We start from the raw sequence: 27,940 nt of genomic DNA on the forward strand, positions 1-27,940 counted from the left end.
CCACCATACTTCTTCCGCATGCCAGCGGCATGCGGCGCAATCTTAAGCACCGTTTATTAAATAAAACGCAGCGGTCAGCCTAAAGCTCAATCTTGTTCATATTATTTCTCTTTCGGGGTCTAGCAAGTGCGTCCATGCAAAGCTCCCTCTCTCAGCTGTCCCCGGCGTGCAACCGTGTTTTCACAAATCACTGTTGGAGTCCCGGGTAGAGCGCGCACCGGACAGACTGTAGTGGTGTCGGACGGCGAAGCCTGCTAGCACCACCGCGCCGGGCTGTGCAGCGCTGGTGGGTGCGGCAGCAGTGGTGCGGCGGCACAGTGCGGCCACGTCGCGTGCGGCGGCGCCGCCATCACGGGCTGTTCGCTGGCCTCCCCGCGGGCCACGCGCTGGGCGCTGCGCTCGTTGCGCCGGAACTTGGCCCGTCGGTTCTGGAACCACACCTGCGACACACAGAGATGAACCGGTCTCCGTCAGCGTTCCCCGTCGTGAGGGGAACAGTGCGACATCGCGGGCGCTTGCGAGGTCGAACAATCGTATCAAGTTTCCATCCATCATACATCGGCGACAAGACTTGCACAGGTCCATGGCCAGCACAGATTCATGGCTAGCACATGTCCATGCTTTTGAACCTGCGCTAGCCATGTTTCATTTTCGCGCTGCTGCTTTTGTTTCAGCATGCTCGCTATTGCGTGAGAGTATAAAGAAGCTCGCTATCTCGTAGGGGTCTTAACGGGCTTGTCCATGTAATCATTCAAGAGTACCTCCTCCTCCTTAATGGGGTAATTTTGCAACTTTAGGAGAAAAATGTTACACAAAGCCACCGAAATGAGCAAAACATCCCGCGACAGTAAGCAACTTAATATTCATGCGCCGACGATGACGGCTATCAGGAGCAGGGGCACTCTTCAAGCAACAGAAAAAAGTGGCTTTGTCCCACACCTGCCGCCAGCACAGCTGCACAGCAGGAAATGCGCGTCAGCGATTCCACACTTCTCTAGAAACGGTTCTGACAGCAGCCGACCATCAGTGGGACACGCTTAGAGACAAGCAATCTCAAACCCAGAGGCAAATGGTAGGAACTGTTGCACTCACTACGTGGCACACCACCCGTGCGCTCCATGCAAGCATGCGGAAGTCAGTACGTCACTTCTTTTGTTACTTCAGTTGTGTGTGAAAATTTCTGATGGTGCAGTGAAATTCAAACAGGAGAAAAATTTCCGTTACCATCCAACTGAATGCCGGCATGTAGCTACATAGGTAGCATTATCAAGTATTGATATACTTGAAAAATTTACTGCGATACGGGCTCCAATATATGACCTTCTGCCCGCTGGCTGTACGAGATAGTCTAATTCAAGCACAAGTTTTCGCAAGGTTTCGAACAAGCCAGCGCTCAGGCTGAACGTCTTCATTCGGCACGACACAAGATCCGCCACTGCAGAATCTAATCTGCTGTAATTTCTCTCGCGGCTGGCAGAATGGCCGGCGCACTGCCTCCGATGTGCAAGAAACTCGTTTATAAGGCTATTATTTTAGTGCGAAAGCACTATTTCGATAGGTAAACCACGAGGAAGATCTTGCGATTTATACAGATTTGTGCAAAATACATAAATAAATAAAATAAATATTACCGCGACTGGATTTAGAACCTGCAGCTGCGCGAATAGATCAGCTTTGGTGATCACTGCACGAAAGCACAATGCTATCACTGCTTTTTTTTTCTTTATTGCCAGTTTTTACAACAGTCACATCACTCCACTAAAACACGCTGACCGTGCTCGGGTCAACGCAACAATTTAAAACTTCTTCAGAGCAGCAAGTTAATCCAACACGAGTAGCCACTCAGGTGGCTCTAGCTGGGCACGGTAACTTCCCGCACGTACACAACACTTTCTATGAAATTTTCTCTCGCTGGCCGAACGTTTACATCAGCATTTCTAAATGCCATTCTTGTTGTCCATAAACTATATAGGCCGAGTAGCATGATGAGGTCATATGGAAAACCCCCCTCGTTACCTACAGACAAAAACCGGATCTCATACGGTGTGACTGGCAGGTCTTTCTTTAACGTCCTTTGAAGGATGTCCCAATGAAATACAGGGTCCCAACTGTCGATGAATGTATGTTCGATCGTTTCTGGCTTTTTGCCCAAGAAACAATTTACTGTCCACGGCACAAAAATTCCCTTCTTATCTAGCCATGTTTTGACTTGAAGTGTGTTGCTATGGGGTTTAAAGAAAAAGTTTTTAACGCAGGGTTTTACTGGCATTCTTTTCACCCTTTCGAAAACATCCTGCCCTGAGCCTGCACAGCTTAGCTGTCGGTACATTGGTACGAGTAGCTTGACATCCAATAAATCTTTATGCACTTTCTTTTTATTACCCAACTTAAGTACTCTAAAGAAAATTGCACTTTCAACAAGCGAAGAGACAAAACAACTTCGCGCCAAAATCCTTTTACCCTTGCACTTCTTTTAAACGAACATTACACGATGTACTCGGGCAGAGCATTTCGCAGATGTACTCGGATGAATGTGCGTAAAAAATCATCATTCTGGTCTCGAAGAAAGAAAAAACGCGACACAATTTGCCTCAGATATAGGCGCACAAGACCTACACCACCATTACGAAGCGAATGGAACAAATTGGTCCTGCTCGTACGTTCCCATGTGCTACGCCACACCAAAACAGCAAATACTCTATGTATTTTTTGTAAGTCCACACGCGACATAAATAATACCAGCAGCACATACCATACCTTTGCAACTAGAAAAAGATTAGCAAAAGTTGCACGTGCGAACATGGAAAGATTGCGACCGTTCCATGGAAGCGTTTTATCCCGAGCACTTTCTATTTCATCCTTTCAGTATTGATCGCTGTCATCATAGTGCTGGAAGGGTACACCAAGATATTTCAAGGGCAGCGCTGTCCGTTTTACGTTTGCAAACACTTCGAGTTGTTGGTCCCGCTCGCCATGCCAGAAACCTACTGACTTGTCCCAGTCAACGCGACATCCTGTTTTATCGCAGAAATCACCCGCCGCCTGAACAGCTTCTTGAACGCTGGCTCGATTATCGCAAAAGATAGCGACATCGTCCGCGCACGCAAGCACCTTAACTTCTGCTCCCTCGAGCGTGAAACCGCGAATCCTTTCATTATGTATCAGGCTTAAGCAAAATGGTTCAAGATATAACGCGAAAAGCAAGGGGGACAATGGACAGCCTCGCCTCACAGAGGATTTTACAGTGGTACTTTCGCCAAGTCTTTTATTTACAGTGAGGTGCGCAGCACAGTCAGAGTACGCCATTTTGACACCTTTGATGATAATATTCCCATCATTGACATATTCGAAGGGCTTAAAAAGGATGTCGTGGGATACTCGATCAAACTCTTTCGCCAGATCGAGCTGCAACACAGCAACTCGACCTCCGAGAGCGTCGCAGCACTCGAGAATGCTTCTCGCCACGTTTACATTGGTGGTAATGGTGCGCCCTTGAATGCCGCAGGTTTGAGGTGGACCTACCAGATATTTTATAACGCCTTGTGTCCTTCTTGCCAGAACTTTCATAAAGACTTTATAATCGACGTTGGCGAGGCTTATCGGCCAATAGGACCCCACCAAGAGTAGCCTAGTTTCGTCGTCACACTTCGGAATCAAGACATGAGCCGTCTTAAAAGTGGGTGGCAATTGTTCCATATCATAAGCTTAATTCCTTGAAGGCTCTATGCAAAAACGAACTGAGCTCTCCTTTGAAAAATTTGTAGAAGACGGCGCTTAGACCATCAGGTCCAGGTGACTTTCCTGCACTTAGCTGGTCAATCGCACATTCTATTTCGGTTACACTGATTGGCGCTTCCAATCTTGCTTTAACGCTGTCATATATTTTGGGCATTCGTCGCAAAAAATCAAGTTCAAAACCTTCTTTCTTTGTATGCTCCTTTCCCAGTAAATCCCGATATTGATCAACAAATGCGGCTTCTATAAGATTCGGATCTGTGGTTTCCTTATTTCTGTACAGTATTTTGTGAACTTCACTTTTTCGGGCATAACTCTTTTCGTCACTCAGGGATCGCTTACTGGACGTCTCTCCCAGCCATTATCACTCAGAGCGTGCTCGCACCACTGCCCCTTTATACTTATCTTCATTTACAAGCTCAAGTTTATCACTTCCTTTATCTGCTTCATACAGAAGCCAGGCTGCGCACTTTCGATGTTCAGCAGTAACTTCAGCTGGAAATCATTTTCTTTTTGCTTTTCCTTGTGTTGCAGTAGAGTTGCTCGCTCGATTGCTTTCAGTTTTACGTTGGCTTTAAACCTTCCCAGCTGGCTGCAAAGCTACTATAATCATTCGCTGCAGTGTTCAGCAATTGTTTTACATCGTTTACAAAGAGATCGTCGCCTAAGAGTTTAGCATTTAATTTCCAGAGATCCCAGTTAAATTGCGACTTCCTTACTTTGGAACCCAGGCTGAACACAACGAGGCAATGATCAGAAAAAGATGCTGCTATAAAACCCTAGCTTTCCCACAAAGGTGCCATATCTATCGGTATATAAATGCGATCAAGCCTAGCATGGCTTTCACCTTGGAAATGCGTGAATTTCACCAGAGTGCTTGTGGTTAAAAGACAGCCAACATCTATTAACTCATAATCGTCAACTAGCCCATTCAATACATTAACAATTTGATCTCTTACTGGCCGACCTTTGGCTCGGTCCTTTGGCCCACACACACAATTAAAATCTCCAAGAAATATAATATTCCGCTCGGATTTCAGATACTCCTCTAGATTTTCAAAAAACACCTTGCGATCCCATTCTTTGTGTGGTGTGTAAATGCCCACTACACGCCAAAGAGACCCAGTAAAAGCAAAATCTAGGACAATAAATCGGTCATTTTCACAAACAAAAGCTTGTTCTTGCACAATTCCCACACTCTTGCGTATAAATAGCGCGCAACCTGAAGATGCTCCTACAGCATGAGAAATGCACACGTTGTAGTTGGCAGTGAAAGCCTGCACCATGCGGTCCGTCTGCTCTTGGCTTCTGACCTTGGTTTCTTGTACGGTAGCGATGTCAATGTCGTTTTCAATGAATAGGCGGCTAACCTGGTACTGCCTACGCCTACTTGCCAAGCCTCGTACGTTCAATGTGGTTACACGTAGGGCTTTCTTAAAATTCGCTGCCATGTTTTATCAGAGTTATAGGGCCGCATGTGGCTTACCTCGATATGCATTACCATTAATCGTACGTTGTTTACAGAGACAGTCGACCGTCGCGCAGGAAACGCCGACTCCCTGCCATGGTGCTGGGTCTTGAGATGCTGCCATGGTGTACGCAAATGCTGGTTGCTTAAGCTGAGGGACAATAGGCCCCCGCTCTTACGTGGGCTCCTGGTTGACCGCTTTGCGGTCAACTGCCTGTTTGGACTTGAAGCCTGGCCGCCGAGTCACAGCTCTTTAGGGGGGCGGTTCCACGCTGGAGCTGTCTCCAGCCCCAACCGTCTCCTCATGCACTCTTTTTGCTGGCCCTCCGCTCGTGGCATCCATAGGTTGCGCTTTTTCTTGTCCACCACCGAAATGGTTTTCGCAGCACTACCGGAGTCATTTTCAACAGCCTTTTCGCTGGGCAGGCTTTCACTCATATGAACTTGTTTACCAGTGGTAGCATTAGCACCGTGATTTTCCTTTGCGCGGTCAGCTGCGTCACTGGCTGGGGCCCGCGCTGGTTCACCTGCCGCACTCCTGGAAGTCTCTTCCGCATCTTGAGCGTCCATGACGTGCTCTGCCACCAAATTAGTCTTCGGTTGGCTTGTGATGGAAGCGTAGGTCTTGACACGCTGGGTATCGTCGTGCCCAAATCGTCGGCATCGCGAGCACCGTGGCACCCTGCAGTCTCGCCTGATGTGGCCCGTGTTGCCGCACCGTAAACACAACGGAGCCCGATTCGGCACCACCACTAAGGCAACCTCACCTCCGACACGTAGCTGATGAGACAGATCGTCAATCGTGCTTCCCGGCCTCAACTTCAGTGCAACTAGCCCTGTCGCTGATCCCGCGAACTCGCCATTTCTCGCGGGTAACTTCTGTTACCTTGCCTTAAGCTGCTAAGGCAGCCCGCACGTCGTCGTCGCTGTGTCCGTGGAGCAACCAATGAAGTTTAAGTCTGATGTCTTGGTTATCCAGATTAATGACAAGACACCGACACTCCTTGACGACGAGCTCGCCTTTAGCAAGCATGCGCTTTGTCGCTTCAGCTGTCTTGAGTGTTACCGCCCAAATATGATTCATTTGGTACGCCCCCAGCGCGATGACGTCGGGGAGCGCACCAGAATTAGCTAGAGCATCCCTGAAATCTTCCGACACAGAACGTCCGAGCCTTCACATCCCCGTGCAAAAAGACGGTATTCAAAACTATCTGACCTCAGGGCAGTTGCGGCAGTATAACTTGGCAGTCCAGTTCAGTTTCATCAAAAACCCTGTCACCGGGGCCAGAAACGGCCGCTAACACCGCTCCGTTGGAGCACATGATAAGCACATCCGCTCGCTAGCGCGGCCGGAAGTCGAATCGCGCTATGCTATCACCGCAGCCTCCCCCAGCGCGCGTTAAACTGCAACACACTATCGCGCTGTGCATTATATGTTGTCGTCTTCATCAGCTAATACTACTATGAAACTAATATCGCCTCCAGACGTGCCGATGAACCAGCAAAGCAAAATCATCAGTCGAGAGGCTAAACACAAGCTTTCTCACGTCTACTTTAACTGCGTTGAAATGCTACCACTTTTTCGTTATCATTTAGCTCACAGATCACCAACCAGTGTGCTTCACGGTCAAAAGTAGTTATAGCCCCGAGGTGGTGAGTGCTTTCGCTGCAAGGATCCCTGGTACGGGACTGCGCTTAGGCGGAGGCGGGGGCTTGCTGTGTGGACTGCGTTTACCTCCCCCATCATCCCACCAGACGTCGGTTTTAAAACCAACAGGCGTTGCGATGGCGGGAGCGCGTGTCGCTTACATCTCCGCAGACTTCCGGCGGTTCCTGCGGAGCGCTTGCCTTGGCCCATGCCGTGCACCCACATGCCCCCCCCCCCCCCCCCTCCTGCCCCTGGAACGGGGGAGAGTCTCTCCCGCCAGCTGACGGAGGAAGAGGGGCGCGCCGGGGCGTCGGCGATGCTTATCTGCCCCCTGGCGGGAGGACCCGCGGCCGACGACGCTTGCCGACAACGAGGCGTCAGCCGTGGCTCGGGGCCTCAGCGGCGGGACCTCAGGCGAACCGCTTTTCGCAGCGTCTGCCCCGCGCGGATCGCGTTGCAGCCGCGAAAGGCGAAGGAAAAACGAAACCGAATTCCTGCGCATTTTACGCTACGCGCGGAATAGCTTGGCCTCAGCTCCGGGAAGGACTGTTGTGTCAGCGGCGAAGTCCCTCCCGCTGTGTCACGGCTCGTTTCCGCTTTGCGGACGGAACGCGTTCAGAAGCGCTGAATGCGTCGGGGTTGGGAGCGAAAGATACCAATGTGCGGCCCGTTCACGCAAAATGCGCCTTGCCCTCCGCGCACGACGGGGCTTGATGTTCCAGTGGAGGCTAAATAAAAAAAATGCGGTCGTTTCAAATTCGTGCTTCCTCTGTGGACTACTCTCCCAACTGAAACCGTTGGAATAGTAAGTACGCAATTTACGCGCTTGTAGGTACAGCATATAGCCGCTAGTATATCTATACAAAGAAATGGAATACGCCTTCTTCGGACAATGGTAGATCCCGACTCAGCGACGTTGACGCAAACTGACTATAAAATCAGGAAACGTACTCCAGAGGCTGTATTCTGAGCAGCCATTTTCCAGATTAACTCTTTTGCTAGTTTGCCATTCGCAATTGTTGCCTGTAACGTCAGACCGCTCTTGTATCAAAGACGGGCCGAACAATGGCGAATGGGCACAAGAACGAACCGAGAGGGGAACAGTTGCAAAATTCCGCCCCTGGTTACTCCTGTGGTAGAGCATCTGGATAACGGGCATTGCGGCTGTTCACGTTCGCCGCTGCAGCAGTAAGCCAGTGCGCAGGCAGGCTCACCTGGACGCGGGCCTCGCTGAGGTTCACCGTGGCGGCCAGCTCCTCGCGGGCGAAGGCGTCCGGGTAGTGACTTCGCTCGAACGCCTTTTCCAGGGCGCTCAGCTGCTGGGCGGTGAAAGCGGTGCGGCTGCGGCGGGCCGCCTCGGCGCGACCATCGACCGACTCGTTGCCGCCGCCGCCGCTGCTGCTGCCCCGGCCAGCAGTCGCCGCGGGCGACGCAATGGGCGCGAGCCGCTCACCGAAGGTCTCCTCCCAGGGTCCGCGCGGAGGCAGAGCAGACCGGCTGGCCGTAGCACCTGGCCGCGAATGTAGGTCGAACAGGGACGGCCGCTGAGCGATGCTGGCAGTTTCGACCTTATAGGTTTCTTTCTGTGCATTCGTAACTGGGTCTCGATTTACGAGCGCTCTGTTTATGCATTACTTTGCAGCTGGTGTATCGCCGCTGCCGCGTCCTCCCTACGAAGACGTCGCATCCCAGTAACTGCAGCAGTAAATATTTTATGCCGTTGAAGCGATGTGATTGAAAATTTTCCTCTTTTGTGCGAGCACTTGGAACTTTTACATTTCTTTTTTTCTGCGTCGACTTCTGAGCATCCACAGCTGTTGACACGAACAAGTACCTCTAAGCTGAAAGAGCTCCCCGTGTCTACCTCGCGTAATGACTCCGCAAGAACGGATTGAAAAGCCGATCGCTCGCTCGAACAAAATAAAAATGTTGTGGGCCCTCGCCATACCATTTTAAAGGGGCTCTGAAATGCGCTGTAATAAAGTTGAGGTAAGCCTGGGATGCTAAAGGACTTCGCTTCACGAATACTGTCCACCAAAAACTTTTTAATCCACTTTGTAGAAGCTGAGTTATCTGTAGTCAAAATTTTAATTTCAGAGCCTTCGCGCCTTTCCTTTTCCTCTCGTCACTATTGCACGCTGGAAGGTTGGCGCTCCTCCTCCGGCCCCACCTCCAGGGGCGGAGTTTCCTGACCCGCTGGAGCTACGCGGCTTACTAACCGCGGCCACGGTAGCTGCCCAATGTCTGAAAAAATCGAATCAATACACCTCTCCCTGCCTACGTCACCGATGACGTTTCGAAGGAGGGGCGAAGGGCATGGCTTGGAGCGGTTGGTAAAACATTCCGCTGCTGGAGGCGTGGTGCTGTGGATTTGATATCGTGTAGTGACAAGTTACTTTGTTTTTCTCAATGCCATCGGGTTTTTGCGCGGTGGAATTTGCTAATGGATCAAGAAGACCAGGCGTATATATTCCTTCCGCTTTCCAAACAGCGAAAACCGGTGAAAAATTGGTTTCGGAACCTCGAAAAGAGCAGATATCAAGCGCTGTCAGGATCTGCGGCGTGCACTTGGTTGTAAGCAGATGCACTCGGTTGCTCGTGCGCCCATGTACTAATGTGTGAACAAGCAAGCACTTAGTTTGCTTTATTATGCTCCCGGACGATTCGTGCAGAAATCATGACCGATCGAGCCCTCTATATAAGGCCCGGATGGCATATGTGACCGCTGAAAGTATTCAAAGAAATTCTAGATAGGCACTTGCAGTTAATCCTTTGTTGCAGATCCCGTTCAAGAATCTATAGTTTATGTTACGAGTCGGCTCGCAGGGGTATGCCACCGCCTTGGCCGCTCAAGTATATACAGCCGCATTCCAACCCGGTATCGTAACATGCCGCGCTCGATCAAGCGCTGTCGTTCCCGGGTCGAAAAGCGGCTTTGGTCGCGTCATTTAAGTGCGCTTTTCCAATATAAGTGCGCTCTGCATGAATATCATGCACTATAGTACGAAAAGCGCTTAACTGCGCCGCTATTTTCCTTACAGCTGTTTATAGCGACGCGCATCGCATTGGTTGACCCGCCTTGCACTTACCCTGGAAGGTATAGTATGTTCTAGCAATGATATCATGTGTTTGTCAGTCAGAACGCAATCTCAACGAATCAAACTTGACATGTCTGCACTTGAGAGAAAAATCGGCCAGCCGAGCACGGCGTTGGTACGTACACTGCTGTCTTGGCTCATGAGTGCCCACGTGCGCTTCGTAAGGCTCTGCAGTCGCTTCTTTGAAGGGCGTTTAAGATGCGGTCACCAGTCCCGAAGTCTGAAGTAACCTGCTTGTCAGCATGCCCTTCCATATTGCGAGGTCCTATAGTTTTCAAGCGGCTCATCGGATTTCAGTGTCTGTGTACAGCACGGGCCAGGCTTGTTCCGACTATATGCACGAAAGTAGCACTGAAGTGCATGCTTGCCGAACACTTGAAATCCATTTTTTTTTACAAACGTCAGCCGCTAATGGGTCGGGGTACTGGAGTGCCGCGTACTTTGGCTTTATTTAAACAATGTTAATGCACAATTTCAGGCAGAAAATACACGTCGCCGGGCAGCTCGCGAAGCTCTGCACAACAGGCAGACCGAACCGGAACGGCGGCTTTTGCCAACCAAGACTGTTTTTGTTCGGCGCACCCCTCGCCAACTTGCTCCCCTTATGTCCCATTGTTTGCAACCAGGGAGAGGCCCATAGACATCTCCCAACTTGCATATGCAGGTGCGAGCGACGGAGGTGAGTGCATGCGAGCATGAAAAAGTCGCCGGAAAGGGCTCGCCAACTTTCGCCCGTGGTTGTCGGTTCACTGCTGAGTGTAGAAGTGTATTAAATGCCAAAGGTATTCATGACAACACAATGCAGTGATTTAGCACGTTCATGTGCTCTCCTCGGAAGGTGTTGCAGAGCCCCTTTAAGAGTACCGTGCGAACGCGATACCACTGATTTTAATCATGCTCTTTAGCAAGGCGAACTGGTGAGCGTTCGCGGCTTTTGGGACGAATGTACGCCGCTGGAAAACGTCTAAAATGGAAAAATTCAGTGGCATAGCATTCACAAACAAAAGCGTGGAGGAAATATAGAAAATAAAGTACATTGCAAGATTTAACCGGGCGTGGTATTTTTGTGGGAAATAAGCGTCACGCTGGTAATTGCAGCGGGCCGCACAATCGGTACACTGCTTTGCAGTACAGAGAAACAGAACTAAGCAGCTTTTCGGGGATAACTGAGGTATGAATATGCTTACAGCTTGTCACTAAGTTGCTGAATTAGTATCATGATTAACTTTCCAACTTTTCCATGCAGCAAAATAATCACTGCAATTGTCTGGTTATAAGATCCTGGGTGTAAATTCCCGGCAGTGCCCAATAAACGGACGTGAAGGTACTGGGTAATGTAGTCTGCTAAACAGCCGTCATAGTCTCTGCTCGTGCGCTTAGGGCATCAACCGAGTCGGGAGTGAACTATTAGTCAACGAAATGGCAGCGTTCTTGCAGCGCAGAGCACGCAGTCGCGATACATTGCTAGTGTTCTTGGAGCTATATTTACAAAGCACCTTTTGCGTAAGCGAATGTTCTTGTTGATCGGACAATGTAGCGTTGCCTGTCACGACTGCCAGGCTCATGCCCGGAGGGCTGGTACGTAAAAAAAAATTGTTTATCCGCCCACCGCCTTTCTTCTGCCATGATTAAATTTGGATGCAACCTTTTACGTTCCCTCTCTATTTCTATTAAAAAATGTCCTTAAAGTCAGATCTTCAAGGTTTCAAGAAGTGTCCGCCCTTTAAGAACTAAAAATATTGTAAAAAAGGGGCCTAGTCTGTCGTTATTATCTTCTCAAAGTTCATTATTATGAATACCTGAAGATTTATTTAATTTCTAAGTTGCTAATTGTACTTGGACGACAATTTTTCACCCGTAAATAAGCTCAGGGGGTAATGGAAAATTTTTGCGTTTATAGCCTGGTAAGACATTAACTTTCTGCGTCTACTGTCCGGTATCCTGAAGTGATGTCTTCCCTTTTCTCTCTGGGGCCCGTGGGAATTGTGCCCGCTGGTGGTGGTCCGTCAGCCTGTACCTTCCCTTCTTCCTCCTTGATCTGTTTTCATTCTCACTGGCAGTTAACCATGAGAGTTCAAGAAGAGAGAATACACTTTGGGTAGGAGCTGTAGAGCATGAACAGTTTCAAACTATTCAGCAATTCATAACAGCTGACAGCTGCCACGTAACGCGGAACATACAACCTTCTCTAATTTATGACAGCGATGCAGCATTACGGCAACCACGTGGGGCCGAAGCTTAAACAAAGGTTGTTTAGAGATTAGCTGGTACTGCATATTAGGGAATAGGACGCGCTGCGAATTTGGTTACGGCACAGAGTAAACCAAGAAACATGGACGAGCACGATGAAGCGCTTCATCGTGTACCTCCATGTTTCTTGTAGTTGTTTGTTCCACGTAACCAACTTTTCTGTGCTTCCTGTTCTCCTGTATACTATGGCGTAAACTGCACAGCGTTCTTCGCCGTCGATGAAAAAGCCAAACACGGGAAATTATGGGCGCTTCTACTATTGCTGGCGCGGGCTGCAAGCGATACTTTTTCAAAGTTTCCAGACGGGCTTAAAACGCTGTGCAAGAACAGCGTTGGAAAAAAAAGTTACATGAAACCGTACCTATCAAACTGACTAACTGGCTATACTACAGCCCGACCATTCTTGTTGTTGATTGTAGAACTAGTTAGATTTGCGTGCCATATCTCGTGTAAGACGACATTTGGCGTTTACATTTGATACGCAAATGTCAGAATCTCATGAAGTGCGAGTCGCACCGTTCGCACTTCGTTTGATGCTGTTTCTGACACCGCATAAAAAATTACACCCATTGCTTGCACTTTTTCGCACCTCTGTTTCTCATTTGTTCTCAGTTTTCATCAGCCCAAAACAGCACCTGCGGAAACAAAAATTTCCCGACAGCTGGCTCTACCAAAAAAACTCTGCTTGCGACTTAGGCCTGGTGCTTTCCCGACACTGCGCTTTTCAGTGTTCACAGGCTCAGGTTCACTATCTGCCCTTTCATTCCATGCTTTATTTCACCCTGAGCTGCGGCAAATTTCGGTTTTGCACGGCCCCCACAGTACCGGACTGAAAGTATACTTTTTTTCCCGGCCTCCTTTTGAAAGTTGTAGTGAGGGATTTATGACACCTCCATTGCTCGAAATCTCTGTAAGGTTAGGAGGAGTTTCATCCTCACCCATGAGGACCTTGGTAGCTTCATAAGCGCCGTAAGTGCTAGGCTATATTGCTCTAAAGCGAAATTTGTGGCCAGTGTACCTCTTACTATTCCTAAGCGTATTATCAACTGCAGGCGCTTAGCACGCTGCTCATCCTGGCACAGCCGTTTACTGCCTCTTCGTCACTGAACATGCTCATGCACACGCAGCTGCGCCGTAGAAGTGCCTCGTAGACATGCGCAAACAACTAGGCTCAATGGAGGTCGTGCTGTTCGCGCTGTTCTCTCGCAGAAGCTTGAAAATGTGTAGTGCACAAAGGTATCGCAATGGTGCACTCCAGCCCTTATAAAATGCTCTTGCGGAACATGGAATGGGTTATAGATGCGCCTGCGTTTCCTATCAGCTTCTGCCGTGCGCTGTAGCGTGGCTTGACCTCCCAGCTATGGTACAGCAAATTACAGACGCACTATCGTTAGCGCTCGCTTTTTTATCCAACATGAGGTCTATACTGAAGGTTAGAGATTATAATTGCGCATAAAAGCTATTATGTCGGGAAGAAGATTGACGCTAGGAGGAGGAGGAGAAGGACTTTAATGTAACAGGAGAGGTAAGCTTGGTTGTCGGCCTGGCACCGATGACTATGATACCTATCCCCTTGAGTAAATATCTTCAGCGCTTCTACTGTTTTTCACAGACTTGCTGGAAATATACAACTGAAAGAGTGTTCAGAGCCTCATTCGTGGTTTCTGGACATTGTCCAATGTGTTTGTTTTTATTGCCTCCGTTAAACATGCTAGCCGTTTTCTTAGGCAAAAAATCGCGGAGCGCAATGCGGCTCTTATTTTGAGGGTGGGTTTTAAGCGGAAACTCTTGATAGCCTGTGAAGTTAGTCGGTGCACTGTAATAATGGTGGAACCACAAAAGGACGATCTCACCAAGTACGCACACAACTCTCTCCACTAATCAGCAACTTCTGGAGCCACTCTTTACCTGTTGTACATCTCTGAGGCCCTAATCCCTCGCGAAAAATTTGTGCAGGGTTATAAATGACAATAAGAATTGATGTTGTACTTTATTTGCTCACGCGAGTATCTTAAAGTGGGGCACTGAGGCTGTTTTATATCCAGCAGTTCACGTTGTCGTGTTAGGACACTGCTCTAGAAATCAGGATTCATCTTGACTGACCGTCCTGGTCATGACATTCGGCACATTTGCCCGTGTGGTTCACGATATACGCGTCTGTGTATGCGCAGTGTTCGCTTGTAAATGCATGTAAATCCTTTACTATCAAAGTGAGCTTGGACCTGCATTGGACCTGCTTGAACTTGCTCCTACCCCAACTCGCAGTGCCCCTCCTGCGGTGCTTTTCCGTCCCTCTAGCGTATCCTCCTGGCTTGCCTCGATCCTTCAGGTCCTCCCCTGATGTCCAGTTTCACACCCGCATCCTGGGAGGCACGGCTGACCAACACGACCCTTGATTGGAAACGATGGGTTGCTCCAGAGGGCCCACGCGGTGGCTGTCGCCACTGCGGTCCTGCACAATATGGACTGTATACCCGGAGCTTCGGATGGAGTTTTTGCACAATACAGTGATTTTCCTTTCTCTCTATATATGGGTCTGCATTGTTATGTATTGTTATTGACGTCGCGTGGGCATCCGCATAAGCTCAAGTCCTCTATTAAGGCTATTTTCGGCTTCTCCGTCTACTACACATGGATAACTTGCTTTGCTACCTACGCGGCCATATGCATATCAAAGCATGCGTGGCCATGTGCACACTGTAGGATTATAAATATGTCTGTTGTTTACTGTTCTCCAGGTCTGTGATTTAAAGCTATTCGGGTCCCCCCACGGACGGACGGACGAACAAGAACTCGTGGGCATGGAGATAGCTGACACGGGAAAGTGAAAATGCAAACGACTAACGCTTTTCATAGTGTAGGAATAGTGCCAGCACTGAGTAGCTGTCATTCACATTAAACAAAAGCTATATTCAGCAAACTCTAAAAATAAGAGCCTGACATATTTCATGCTACAGACTGGCTTATGCAGCAGAATTGAAAGCTGTGTTATAGCTGATCTCTACTCTTAGAAAAAAAGGTAGTAAAAAGGTAGTAACGGCTGCTGTTGCAGCTTTTTTTAACAGGTTCTACCTTTGTACTACCTTCTTACGACCTCGTTACTACCTCCATGAGAAACGAGGCAGTAAAAGGGTAGTAAGTACGGCTGCTACTACCTTTGACTGTTGCTACCTTTGTACTACTTCATTACCACGCCACCGAAAGCAGAGGTAGTAAATGCGGCTGCTACTCGTATAACACTATCCGGAACGAAAGTCTGTGAAATGGATACAATTGGAGGTATATATGTCGACGGTTCGAATCTCTGTCGAGAGCTAGCCTCCAACCTGACTAAGAGGCGTATGGTATATGCATATAGTAGTGTGGGCAAAGAAAAATAAAGAAAAATAATGTTGCCCAGGTATGTTATATGCAGTAAGAAGTCGTATGACACCATCAGCAGCTTTGTACAATAAACGGTTGCATCAAAATTTAGAGACGAAAGTCGGAAAAAACTGCCGCCACATGCACTTCCGCCAGTGGTGCGCTCCCACTCCTCGCGCTCCTGCTTACATGACACGTGACCTGAAGGTGCTACCTGATTTAATATCTGCTACTAGTCCTAGGACCCGAAATATTAAACTTATGGAATATGGCCGGAGTGTTTGAAGCACTCCGGCACGAGTTGGCCCGGTATTGCACTGCCTCCGGGATCGGCCCGGGTTATAATAGCGCGCGTCTTTTCTTTCTATCTTCTCTCCTATCCTTTGACTCTCCGACTTTCAGCACGTGGCAGCGATTGTGGTTTGGCTTGAGCCAGTGGGCAGGCCCGTGCACTTTCCATTTCATTCTTCCTGTTGGCAACAGCAGCAGCAGCAGCAGCTCCCGCTCACATGTGTGGCGCCCTCCTACGCGCTAGTAATGGGCTAGTTCGAGGGTAATTTTTACATTTATTTTGGTTTTTTCGAAGTCATGTAAGAGCTCCGCTTCTTATTGCTTCTGACTCTGGAGTCATATTTTTGCAAAGCAAAGTGTTGCAGCAATGAGGCAGTGCCTGCGTCTTACCCAGAATTCAGATTAGAGATTGCTTTTACTGTGCTATTTAGAGGTCTCGATTGGTAGTTCCTCTCTCTGCCTTCGAAGGTATTAAATGAAATTAAAGTGCAGTCGCTGTTACTACCTTCAAAGGTAGTAAATTCTACAAAGAGTAGTTCCTGTTACTACCTTCAGAGATAGTAAATGTTACTAAAGATAGTCCCTTTAACTACCCTCGAATGTAGTAACTGATATTAAACGTAATTGCTGTTACTACGTTATGAGGTAGTAAATGCTACTAAGGGTAGTGGAAGACACATCCCCAAGGGTAGTAAATGTTACTAAAGGTAGTTCCTGTTGCTACCTCTCAGAGGTAGTAACCCTTACTACGTTGCACTTACTACCTAGGTAGTAACATATGTGACAAGCAGTTACTACGCTGAAAATTGGTAACTACAGCTACCCCTTTTTTTTTAGAGTGTATGTCAGCAACTCAGGGTTAATATACGTAGGCCGCACGCGAAAACGAGGCACTGCGAAACAGTGCCTGTTAGCTGTGCCAAAATGACTGTCCTGACGACGCAGTACTGTCCATACACACGTGAAACAAGTCACTTCAGACTGCGAAATAACACGGGCGCTCTTTTCCGGTGCAAAGACATTCCTTACCACCTTTGCGCGAGAACATCGTCGGTGCACGAAACAAATATACAGGGTATTTTCGGGAACAGAGCTTGTTGTCATGCCGGAATGAAACACGAACATTGTTTCTGTACAGGATGTAATCTCCAGCCTCTTTATGTGTTCAAGTGCAGTGCGCAACCAGATATGGCATATGTGGCGCTTTCAGAAAGCCGCGCATGAGCTATGAGAGAAAACCTTAGTGAAGGGTTCCGGGTTAATATCGACCATCTGGTGTCCTGTAACGTGCCATGAAACCGCACAGTAAACAGGTAGCACATTTAAAAGGCAAAGGCGGGCTAGTTGTTGGTTAACAGGCGAGTGCACATTGCAACCGCGCAAAACGACGAGGGACGAAGGGAAGAATGCACAAGACACAACGCGGAAGACACAACGCGTTGTGTCTTGTGCATTCTTCTCTTCGTCCCTCGTCGTTTTGCGCGGTTGCAATGTGCACTCCCCAGTAAACAGGTACCTTGGCGCATTTCGTCTTCATCTAAATACCACTGCCGCAGCCGGGATTTGATCCCCCGTCCTTGGGCTCAGCAGCCGATGCTAACGCTATCGAACGCCATAGCCATTAAGTCACCGCGGCAAGGAGTGCGTATCTGGGGTAACTCATTCTGGAGCCGGTTCCAAGTCGATGCCGCACTACACATTCCAGGAGTAACTCATAGCAATGTCTGAGACGCCGCGATTGCTCTTTGGTTATGGCGCTCGGCTTCGAAAGACGCGGGTTCGCATTTCGACAGAGGCGAAATGATGGCATCCCGTACACTTTGCGATGTCAGTGCACGCTAATGAACCCCAGGTGGTCGAAATTACCCGGAGCCCTCCACATCGACGTCCCTCATAGTGTGAGTCTATTTGGCTCGTTAAAGCCCAGAAACAAGCACATCAATGTTCACGTTCGATTCCAGCTGGGTATCATGTGTGTCGTGCGTAAGTCGGCAGGCTGCCACAAAACCGTCGACCACCGAAGCGAGTTTCACTTTTTCTTTCTGTCGGAGGTGTTTTTGATATCACTTAATATCACCGCCATAAATATTTGCACTTTCTCAGTGTATCGCGGGCACATTTAATTTAATTTTCTTTGGCGCCCAATCTAACGGAGGCATCGGGGTAGTACAATATAAGTGTTAGGTAGGTACCAAGACAACGAAGTTTGCTACAGCGCAATGAGGAGAAGGCCATTCTGTAGCTTGTCCCACATCACTTCAAATCTACAGATTAAATGGGGAAATGCGGTCACAGACTGATGAGCGTATTTTCTAGGCTTTTTTTTTTTTTACCTGAGGAAGCCAAGGATCTGGCTGAGGCCACGCCTGAACAAATTGAAAAGCTGGTGGGTTTTCGGTGGCGCTGCGGTCCAGCCCGGCACCTCCTTCGCACGAGGGTGATGCACTGCCACTATTGCATTCGCGGCGATCAACGCTCGGCTAAACTGGTTTTCTTCGTTTTTCCATCGCCTGTACGTTGCTGCTCACTGCTGGCAGCGCTTCGACGCCGCAACTTCAACCTCAACAGCAGAGCGCCTTGGTCGCTGTGAATGCCTGTGCGCGCACGTTTCTTTGATCTTTGTAGTAGACATTCAAGTCACTCATGTCTTTCAAGACATGCGTGCCTTGAATGTATTGTGACTGGAACTGATAACAATACGGTTTTATACCTTGTACACTCTAATAAAGCTTCAAAAGAATGTCCTCGAAACTTGCAACTAACCGACTTGAAGCTAGCCATACTTCTGTGCACATACCTATATCCTCTCTTTGAGGATGAACCGCTCTAATAGGCGGCGGCTGATGAGCATGGATCACAAAACACTTCCTACGACATCTCATTGGTCCGCCTACCATATAGGGCAAGAAGTGAAGGGGCAACGCGATGTTTCAGGTCTTGCTCCGTAAGCAAGCGAAACACGATGTGAACGTGTTTTTCCTCGGAGCCGCGTACTGCGTGTTCTGGGTGTTTCAGGGCTCCTATGCGCGTGAACGCAGGAAGATTTTTAGTGCACATATCAGTTTGCTAGTCAGCAGCACATACATAAAACACAATGAGTTGTGTGTCTTCCCTAAGTTACGTATCATAGGCTTGCGTGTGGCTCTCATGCACTGCTCTGAAACAAGTATACCAATAATTTATAGACTCTGTGTTGTTTCCGGACTGCAAGTATATCAACAATGCCGTTTACTGATTTCACGTTTTGTAATTCTGAAAGCTCTGGTACTGTAGTCAGACTACTGATTACGTTCACTTTTAGGAGCATCTCTCATCTTCCGAATCAATGACAAAACAAGAACACTTTACACAACAAGAGGCGTTCTTTCTGGAACGTACATGTCCAACATTCTCAGACAAAAATTTTGGAAGTTGGAAAACTGTAAGATACTGCTAAAGAAATATTTAAGGTAATGGTCTATTCCTATGATATGTAGCAAAATCATTCTTTTAAACTGTTTCCATCGATTGCATCGAGCAGGGAAGACTGCTGTAGAAAAGCAATTGGGAACGCTTTTGACGGTAGCAAAAGCGCTAATAAAAAAAATTCAAGACTGCCATTAGGTGATCTGCAGATATATTGATTCGTATAGTGGAACCCTGCATTATATGAAAGAATTGCGTTCAGCAAATGTTTCCTTTACTGAAATGCTATTGTCCAGGATTGCTGGGTATGCTTGTCGTTCGTAACCTGGTAATTCCATTGAAGAGTCCCGCATGATGCTATGACCACCTGAAACAACTATACGTACACTGAATTATACGTACACTTCAGTGTAGTTTTCACTTGCTGTTAGTGACCATAATCTGCAACTTCCGATTATAATTCTTGTGCACTAACGGGCCACAAGCTATGCCTCAATATCGGTCATCGTGTCATGCGTATCAAGCGCAGTATCTGTATGGTGTGTGTCTCAGTGGATCGGGAGTTCGATTCAATTTACTTTCGATCGGGTCGTGGATTGATGTCTACTCTTTTTTTTTCTCTCTCAGTGAAGCTGGAAGTGCCTCAGATGCCATAATGAGTTTCTTCGATTTCTCAGGCTTCGCTACACGAGAAGAAAAAAAAAACTAAAAATTAAGCACGGCCTTAAGGGTATAACGCGATAGCATTAATGAGTGAATGCCATAGGCGGTAATTGTCGTTCTCTATTTTGCATGCATAGATCCCTGCGAGTCCTCATACCACTCATGGCGCAGTAGTGCAGCTGTTAAGCGATGCACCACTTCCCTGCGCTGGCAGGTGCTGCCACCGGTGGGGCTTGTGAGACTTGAAACTCAAGTATATCTTCCCGAGAAGCCCCTCGCGACCGGTCATTAATTTATCTGCCACCTGCCACGGTGGGCACTTTGCTCACAATCCAGTGGGCCAGTTGTGACGTCACAAGTGCACGTGACGTAGGTGGCGCACCTGCCCCCTAAGTTGCTCCTCTCGGGATTTTTCGTGGATTTTTCGCTCACGGCCAGCGACACCGACGCCGACTCTACTGCGACACGGGGCCCTTACCGCTGTCACGTTGAAAAGGTGAAAGGTAAGGTATTTTCAGCTTCCCCTGTTGTTCTACGGTGGAATACAAAGCAAAGGAAATAAGAGCTTCATCACACGGGGAGGAGTTCCCAATATATTGCCGCCCCCTCTCATGCCTAATTAAGGGGACAAAATTGGAAAGTCGGAGGTGAATATTTCGGAACACGTGCATGCGAGAAGTCTGTCACAAGGATTAGCCCAGGAGTACGACCACCTCAAGCTTCCCAAATAAACATGGACGTCAATTTCAATGATAAAGAGATTATTAATTGATTTTAGCTAATTATGTGATTGAAAACGCCAATTATCCTCTCACTTTGTGTCCACATGGCCGCAAGCTACTGTCGTAGCTTTTCGTCGGAGGCCTACTTTCTGTATTTCAATAGAACGAATAAACATTCACTTCAATTTCCTCACGAGCTTAAACGGAATATGTGTATTGCTCATCGGTTGTTTTATTAAAGAAGTTCTGAAAACGTAGTTTTGAGAACACTATATAACAAAAAGCTAACAAAAAGCTTACAGAGGTCATTACTTAATTTTTTTTTTGGGGGGGGGGGGAGGAAAAATTCGCAATTAACGCTTCGTGACGATATCAAAAGCAACTGAAGGTTCACTAACAATTCGCGGCACAGTACTCTTAATTCCTTAATTGAGCCGGATTGGCGAGGGTAAGTATAGAAGATTTTTGATTCATGCTTTTATAGAAAATGATTATCCGCTTCTATATCATAGTACTGCAGTACAGTATTCTGCCCACAGGGCTGCAGAAGTCATTCATTAAGACTGTGGGATCATTAAAGCTTGAAAAGATTTCCTGTAAAACCCACTTCAAAGTACTTGCAACAACGCTGCGGCTACCTCTCCGGATAAAATCAACGTTGATGTTCTCTGTACGAGTGTTCAGTGACAACGAGGAAGAAATATGCGGCTTGCTCCGAGAGTCAGTTGTCTTCTTGCATACACACGGGTGGTTCGACTGAAAAAGCGCTCTCCTGAGAACAAAACTTATTTTACAACTGCATGCATTGCAGGGACGGTGGCCTTAATTTACTGTTTAAATTTGACCGCTTTGGAAACCACATCTCAAGCATGCAGACTGGGAGTCAGAAACCAAGCAACGAATAAAAATAACCGGCTGCTGCGCACTTGTACTTGATAACCTCGTGCTGCGAAATTATACGCGTGGTTCCCCAAGCCGTGTATTCGCGCATACTGGCACAAAAGATGATTAAATGCGAGGGGGCAATTAAACGAGGCAGCACGAGAGATAGTGCTTGTTTGGAGCTGGTGAAACGTGTCGGCCTCCGCGCTAAAGCACTGAGATGAATAAGGGGACGAACCGGACCGTTGAGACCGTTGGGCAATTCCGTGCGAGTGCGTAGTCTCCGGTCATCGCGTCCACAACAAACGCGTCACGCATGTACGACATCGTGATCCTGAGTATCCCAAAAAAAACCGCTTAGTCTCTTTGTTTCTCCATTTCAGTTCTGCGTAACCAAGCTCCATTATCCGCGAATTGAGCGGGGAAGCGAGAAGAGGCCACGCAACAAAGGGCTGTTGCGTCTGCCGGCCAGGCCCCGCCTTCTGGAAGCAAGAGTCGTGGCCGCCCTTTAGAGCGTTCGCGCGCGTCACCTTTTCTCGACCGCACACCGTATACTATACGCGGCTGCGTACGGTTTTACGCGAGTTCGTTTTTGTACGCCTCCCTGTCGCGCGCGGAGACAGCCAGCCGCGTTCTCTCTTCTTCTTTTTTCCCCGTTTCGTACCGGCCGCGCAAGCTCGTAAAAACAACGGCGCGCGCCGGCCGAACTTGCGCCTCGCCGTCGCCGAGTCGGCCGGTCCCCCTTCCGGGAGCTCGCCGCGCTGGGCAGCCCGGGCGATAAGACGGCTGCCGACCTGGGGCTGACCATAACCTGCACTTCCCGTGGTCGGTAGCTGCTGTCGTGCTGGCGCCGACTGGACGGAATTTCGGTTAACTACGTGGCTGTTGAGTGTCCCTACGCAAGCTGTACGAGGGAAAGAGATGAGCACTCGGAGAATGCAGCAGCGCCGCAACGAAAATGAAGCTGCGCTGCGCCCAGCGCTACACGTATGCTCGCCCTTGACCTGGAGAGAAAAACCCTTAATGCAGCTATTAAGTATGCGTACTTGGTGCTTGCGTGTTCGCGATTCGTAGTAACTTGGTCAGTTCGGAACAACACAAGGCTGGTGGTGAAACCCTGCGCACAATTATCGCAGTTATGGAAAACGACGTCGGGAGGTCTTTCGTTTGGCCATGAGGAAAGGTGCACGCTGCACGATTCATGTTGCTACGGCCAACTGCTCGTAGGTAGCCGACAAGAAAGGTGAAAATCCTAAAGGAAACTGTCTCCGCAACGCGCTATAGGTGCATTACCACGAAAACAAAGTACAAGCGTTGGAAACCGCTGTGAGGTGAACGCATGTAGCTTTGGTCAACTTCTGTCTCGTTGGCCTCTACTTCTTACAGATCACATTTGCAAGGCGTGTGATAGGGTATCGTAACCTCCATTTAGGTCGCGCGTAACGCCGACCGCATACGAATCGCAATAGTTCTAGAAGCAATTTAGAAGAAAGACCAGCATGTCTGACGAGTCAGTAAATTATTTCCTTTTCTAGAGGCTCCTCTGTTTGCAAACCGGTGAAGGGGCGTAGTACCGCGAACGTCAGCGATAATGGCTGAAATTGAAATTCATGAGCTCATGATTCAATATTCGTCCAAACTTTCTGTGAAGTGGCTACAGTCCGAGCCGATTGCTTCAAGTTATGCATATGCACGAAAGAAGTTTTCTAACCCTCACGCGCAACCGCCGCGGTGGCTGAGTGGTTATGGCGCTCGGCTGCTGGCCCGAAAGACGCGGGTTCGATCGCGGTCGAATTTCGATGGAGGCGAAATTCTAGAGGCCCGTGTACTGTGCGATGTCAGCGCATGTTAAAGAACCCCGGGTGGTCGAAATTTCCGGAGCCTTTCACTACGGTGTCCCTCATAGCCTGAGTCGCTTTGGGACGTAAACCCCTATAAACCAAAACCTAACCCTCACGCGCGCATTGAAGAAGCTTAGCAGAGATTACAACAAAGGTTCGCACGAAAGGACTAAGGAACTTCAGCTTCGGGAACGTCAACCATCAGAGGCCCCATAGGCGCAGCAGTGGAGCGAAGTTTTTGCTCACAATTAACCAGAGATGGTATGGTATGATCGTATGAAGAATTTAACGCCCCGAGGAGACACATCGGCTTTACGGGACGCCGTATATGTATAGTGGAGGGCTTCAGATAAATTAAGACCACCAAAAGTTATTTAAATTGTGCTGACATCGCACAGCGCACGACCGTGTTTGTATTTCGCCCGCAATGAAATGCGCCCGCTGCAACCACGGGGAAGGCGGGGGCCGTCACACGAGTACTGCAAACGTAGGTGGCAATTCCGGTGCCTTGTTACGGATGTGATAAATAAATAAGAGAACGCTTTTTCACTCCTGCCAGCACATCACGATGAAAATTTTAAAAAATTGGAGAGGACACTTCAGCTCCGCCTTAAGGGCATGACGCGACAGCGTTGATGGGTTGATGCCGTATATGCGGAATTGGTCATTCCCTACTTAACGTGCCTAGATTCCTGGCAGTCCTCCTACCACTCCTAGTGCAATGATTCAGTAGTTGAGTGATGCGCCATCGCCATGCGATGGCAGGTGCTGCCACCAGTAGGGCTTGTGCGACCCAGGCTGCTCTTCTCGAGCAACCCCTATTGCTGCTCCTGCCGCGGTGGGCACAATCTCACAATCTGGTGGGTTGCATCTCTGGCGATTTTTCGCGGATTTTTCGCTTACGGTCAACGATGACGAAGCCGGCTTTTCTGCAACACGGGCTCCTTAACGCTACTGCGCTAAAACCTCTCGTACATCAAGGCTTGCCGCGCGTTGAGGCGATCGTACAGAAATTCTGGAATTTTGTTACATCAAACAAGAACCATCCGGATGAGAAAGAGGGAGAAAAAAACTATATTACTGCGCGGCAAAGCCCAGCAAAACACGTATACGCTCCGTGGCAGCTCTCCATTCTTCAGCTTTGAACTTTATTGCAAGGATGGCCTGCGGTAGTATACGTAGAAACAAACTGATTCTGCTCCTCATTTGCTTCGCATTGTGGAATTATATTAACAGATATGAGCAGTGTATATTTTGACAACTATACAAAAACGAACGAAACACTACACGTACCGTCTTTGCCACAAGTAACCAAGCAACGGGGTCTGTTTCTCAGCCGTGTAAGGGAAGACCTATGACGCCCTTTAAGGTATAAACCTGTCTAAGGTAAAGGGAGCCAGTGTCCTGACCTTTCGATATATTTTCGTCTTCAGTAAACTGCGTTGCCTGGTTACTTTAGGGGAGAACAAATGCCACATAATTACTGTGCGCGCCGTCCTCTGCTGTGTACCTCTGTCTCACAACCTCCTTTACGGAGCCCCTTGTATTTTAATTCCTCACACTAAGCTTCTTGGGATCGGTTCAGTTCTTGGCGTTTAGCAGATGTCGCTATTCGCTCTAAAGGGTTCTAGCATTTTAAATAAATATATCATTTAATATCGCGTTTCAGGTATTTTCTGAATGGAAAGGGTTTGGTATGCAAAAGAATTGCGATCAGAGTACACTCACAAAAAAGGGTGCTGTTCCCTCAACTCATCCTCATAGCAATGATTATTACTCCAGAAGTTATTATGTTTGCCTATGTTATTTCCCATCCCTTAATTAAGTTGCCTAAAGAGATGTAGAATTTTGTGCCATGTTGTGGAATGGTATATGGGTGCATTAAGTGTAAACCACGCGCATTCTTCAAAGCACCCCTTTGTGATGCACGATCCGATGGGAGGAAACTTGTCAGAAGGCGCGGTTCCTTTTAACGTGTAGTGTTGGCTATAAGCTTACAGAACAAAGCGCGATTTTTTTCTGTTCGGCACGAGTCTACATCGGGTGCTCGGTCGATACAGCATTCTGTAAGAACGCGTAGTTCCTTCCCGTCAAGACAGAAACAACTTCGAAACGTGGGAGAGCGTGAATAACGTGAAAGGGGCACTTTGCGTCCCTTTTTGTTTTCGCCTAGACTATACAGACAACATTTTGATCTGTTCATCCCTTATCAGTGGAATTATCTCTTCCAAACCTTTTACTTTGTGCCCTAAACCCGTTCATGTTAAATCGTATCAATGCTTTTCGTACACGACTCGATGAGGACTGTGCTTTCTTTCAGCGATATACATCGCAGACATGCAGCAAGAACTTTAGGGTCTTGTGTGTTTTCTTCAGGTCATTGAATAGAAAATAGCCGAGCAGTTTAGTTCGAGCCTAAAAGCAACATGACCACTGCGCTCTGCAGGCCAGAACATTTCATTGAAAAGTACGGGCTTCATTCATATTGCCGTCCAGTGGAGGTTGTAGTCCGGGCGTGGTTTTGGACAACAGCTCAGAAGACGGAAGAACAGATAACAGTGCTGACTTGCCAATTGGCTTCTCGATGTAAAAAAAGAACAGCAGTCATTTATACCGCGTCAAGAACATGGCAGTGACTTGCAGGACATCTCAACGTCTCTTTTCGAAACTGTTTTTCTCGTCTGGCCGCCCCGACTCTCTCCAATCGAGTGCGAGAGAAGAAATGTGCCTGCGAAGGCGGCTGGTTTCACTACACACCTAATTTCATGCAATGCGATTCCGACAAAATATATATAACATGATATATATGTTAAGCCACGTGACAAAGAATCATCCAAAGCTGTTACCCTTCGCTATTCTTAGCTGGCTTACGGCTGGTGCATTCGCAGCACTGGATTTAAATCGGGCTTGGCAGTCTTGCCACCCTACGGCATGATGCCGCCTAAAACGCATTTCCCATCCCTGAATAAAGTTGCCTAAAGAGACGTAGAATTTTGTGCCATGTTGTCAAGTGGTAAATGAATGCATTTAAAATGGATGTGTATGTATGTGTACGTATGTGTATGTAAGTATGTGTATGCTTCACAGACTTTTTCAGCGTGACCAGTACTACGCGTCCAGCAAAGTGAGTTGACCTTCAGAACCATCTGGTATGCTTGCGTTTATATAAGACGGTTTTCGACCGATCAGTATAGTGGGAGCGTTATGCTAAAAACTGTTGCGCGCGCCTGGAACCACCATTACTTATATCGGTTTTTATTTTTGCATTTTACAGATTTCTATAGAGCAGTACACAAACATGGGACATAAAGTCTCCAGTTACCAGTTGCACCAAGCATATTTAAGGCAAGGACCTAAAGGTTTCGTGTTGAATTGAAAAACCATGGCAAAGGGTTCTACTCCGCTGCAGGTGAAATACATATTGCGGTATTACGTCGTTGCGTTTCTACGGTATAAAGCTATCAACGCAGTGAACGGTACGCCTAGCCTATGCTAATAAACCATTGTGTAGACATACAGCATTGCTGGTACGGTTGGAAACACGCCACAGACATGGCATGATTTCAGTAGAAGCAAAAATTTTTGCAAAACAAAACACATGTGCAGAAACTCATTGGCCTGGGTGCCACCTGTCCTCAAAAAGAAGGCGTCTTTAGATGCCGTTTCACTCACGCATCAGCCACACCTAAGGGGCACGTAAGAGACACCGTAGTTAGCATGTTCTACACGCTTTCTGACAGTGCACGTCAGCTCAGCGTGAGAGCTGGCGTGCACCGGAAACAAGGCACAGGAGTCAGTGCCGTTGCTGCCGCGTTACAAAATTATAAAAGATTTGTTACACTCATTCATTAGTAAAGCGAAATCTCTCCAGTTTATTGCGTATTCTGCGCCAACTGATGACATAGTGATAGCAACAGCCGTATTACCTGCGGTTGCACACTACTGTACCCTTCTAGCTTCCTCGACACCAGTACCAGTAGAGAGACGCAAGAAAAATATCTTCACAGAGAACCGCGCGTTGTGCTGACCGCTTCCTCGCATTTTTCAGCTCGAGCAGTGGGGCGATAGTCCTGCTCTTAGAACGCCTGTCGGCAGGAAGGTGGGAGTTGACGAAGACCGCGGAGGTCAAAATGTTCGCTTTCCTAATCAGGCGAAGCAAGTGCTCCCCCCTGGTACGGCCCAGTGCGATGCGCAGAGGCCACGAATGAATTGGGAGGGTGGCCGAGCAGCCGTGCCGGCTTCAACGCGCGGGGGCGGCGCTCACCTGTGGACGGCTGCCGGGCGCGCTGTGCGGCGGGCGCCTGGTCCAGCAGGCGCTGCACGGAGAAGCCCTGTGCCGCGGCCTGGTTCTCGGGTCCCATGGAGGCGCTCTGGGCCCCGGCGGCGGCCCAGCGCCGGGGCGGCCCCGCCCGCTTCCTCCGCGCGGCCAGGGAGGAGGGGCCTGTGCCGCCAGCACGGCGCCCTGAGCGTGGGCTCGGGCGCATTGCGGAGACGCCCCGGCACCACCACCCCACCCCCCTTGGCAAGGGCCCCCGCAAGGCCTGCGGCCCGCGGACCGGCAGAGCCGCTGCTGC

General features: G+C 48.5%; 1 protein-coding gene across 1 annotated transcript; it reads right to left on the reverse strand.

Annotated features, from left to right (window-relative positions):
* Window positions 1–6: 6 nt before the first annotated feature.
* On the reverse strand, window positions 7–27,850 carry LOC144115635 (paired mesoderm homeobox protein 2-like). Its single transcript, XM_077650063.1, has 3 exons — window positions 27,631–27,850; window positions 8,066–8,361; window positions 7–440 (listed from the first exon to the last, which is right to left on the reverse strand). Exons 1-3 carry the CDS (start codon window positions 27,848–27,850, stop codon window positions 255–257), a joined length of 702 nt encoding a protein of 233 aa, XP_077506189.1. The 3' UTR covers window positions 7–254.
* Window positions 27,851–27,940: the final 90 nt, after the last annotated feature.

Source organism: Amblyomma americanum, chromosome 1 (assembly GCF_052857255.1).
Source record: "Amblyomma americanum isolate KBUSLIRL-KWMA chromosome 1, ASM5285725v1, whole genome shotgun sequence".
Classification (NCBI taxonomy): Eukaryota; Metazoa; Arthropoda; class Arachnida; order Ixodida; family Ixodidae; genus Amblyomma; species Amblyomma americanum.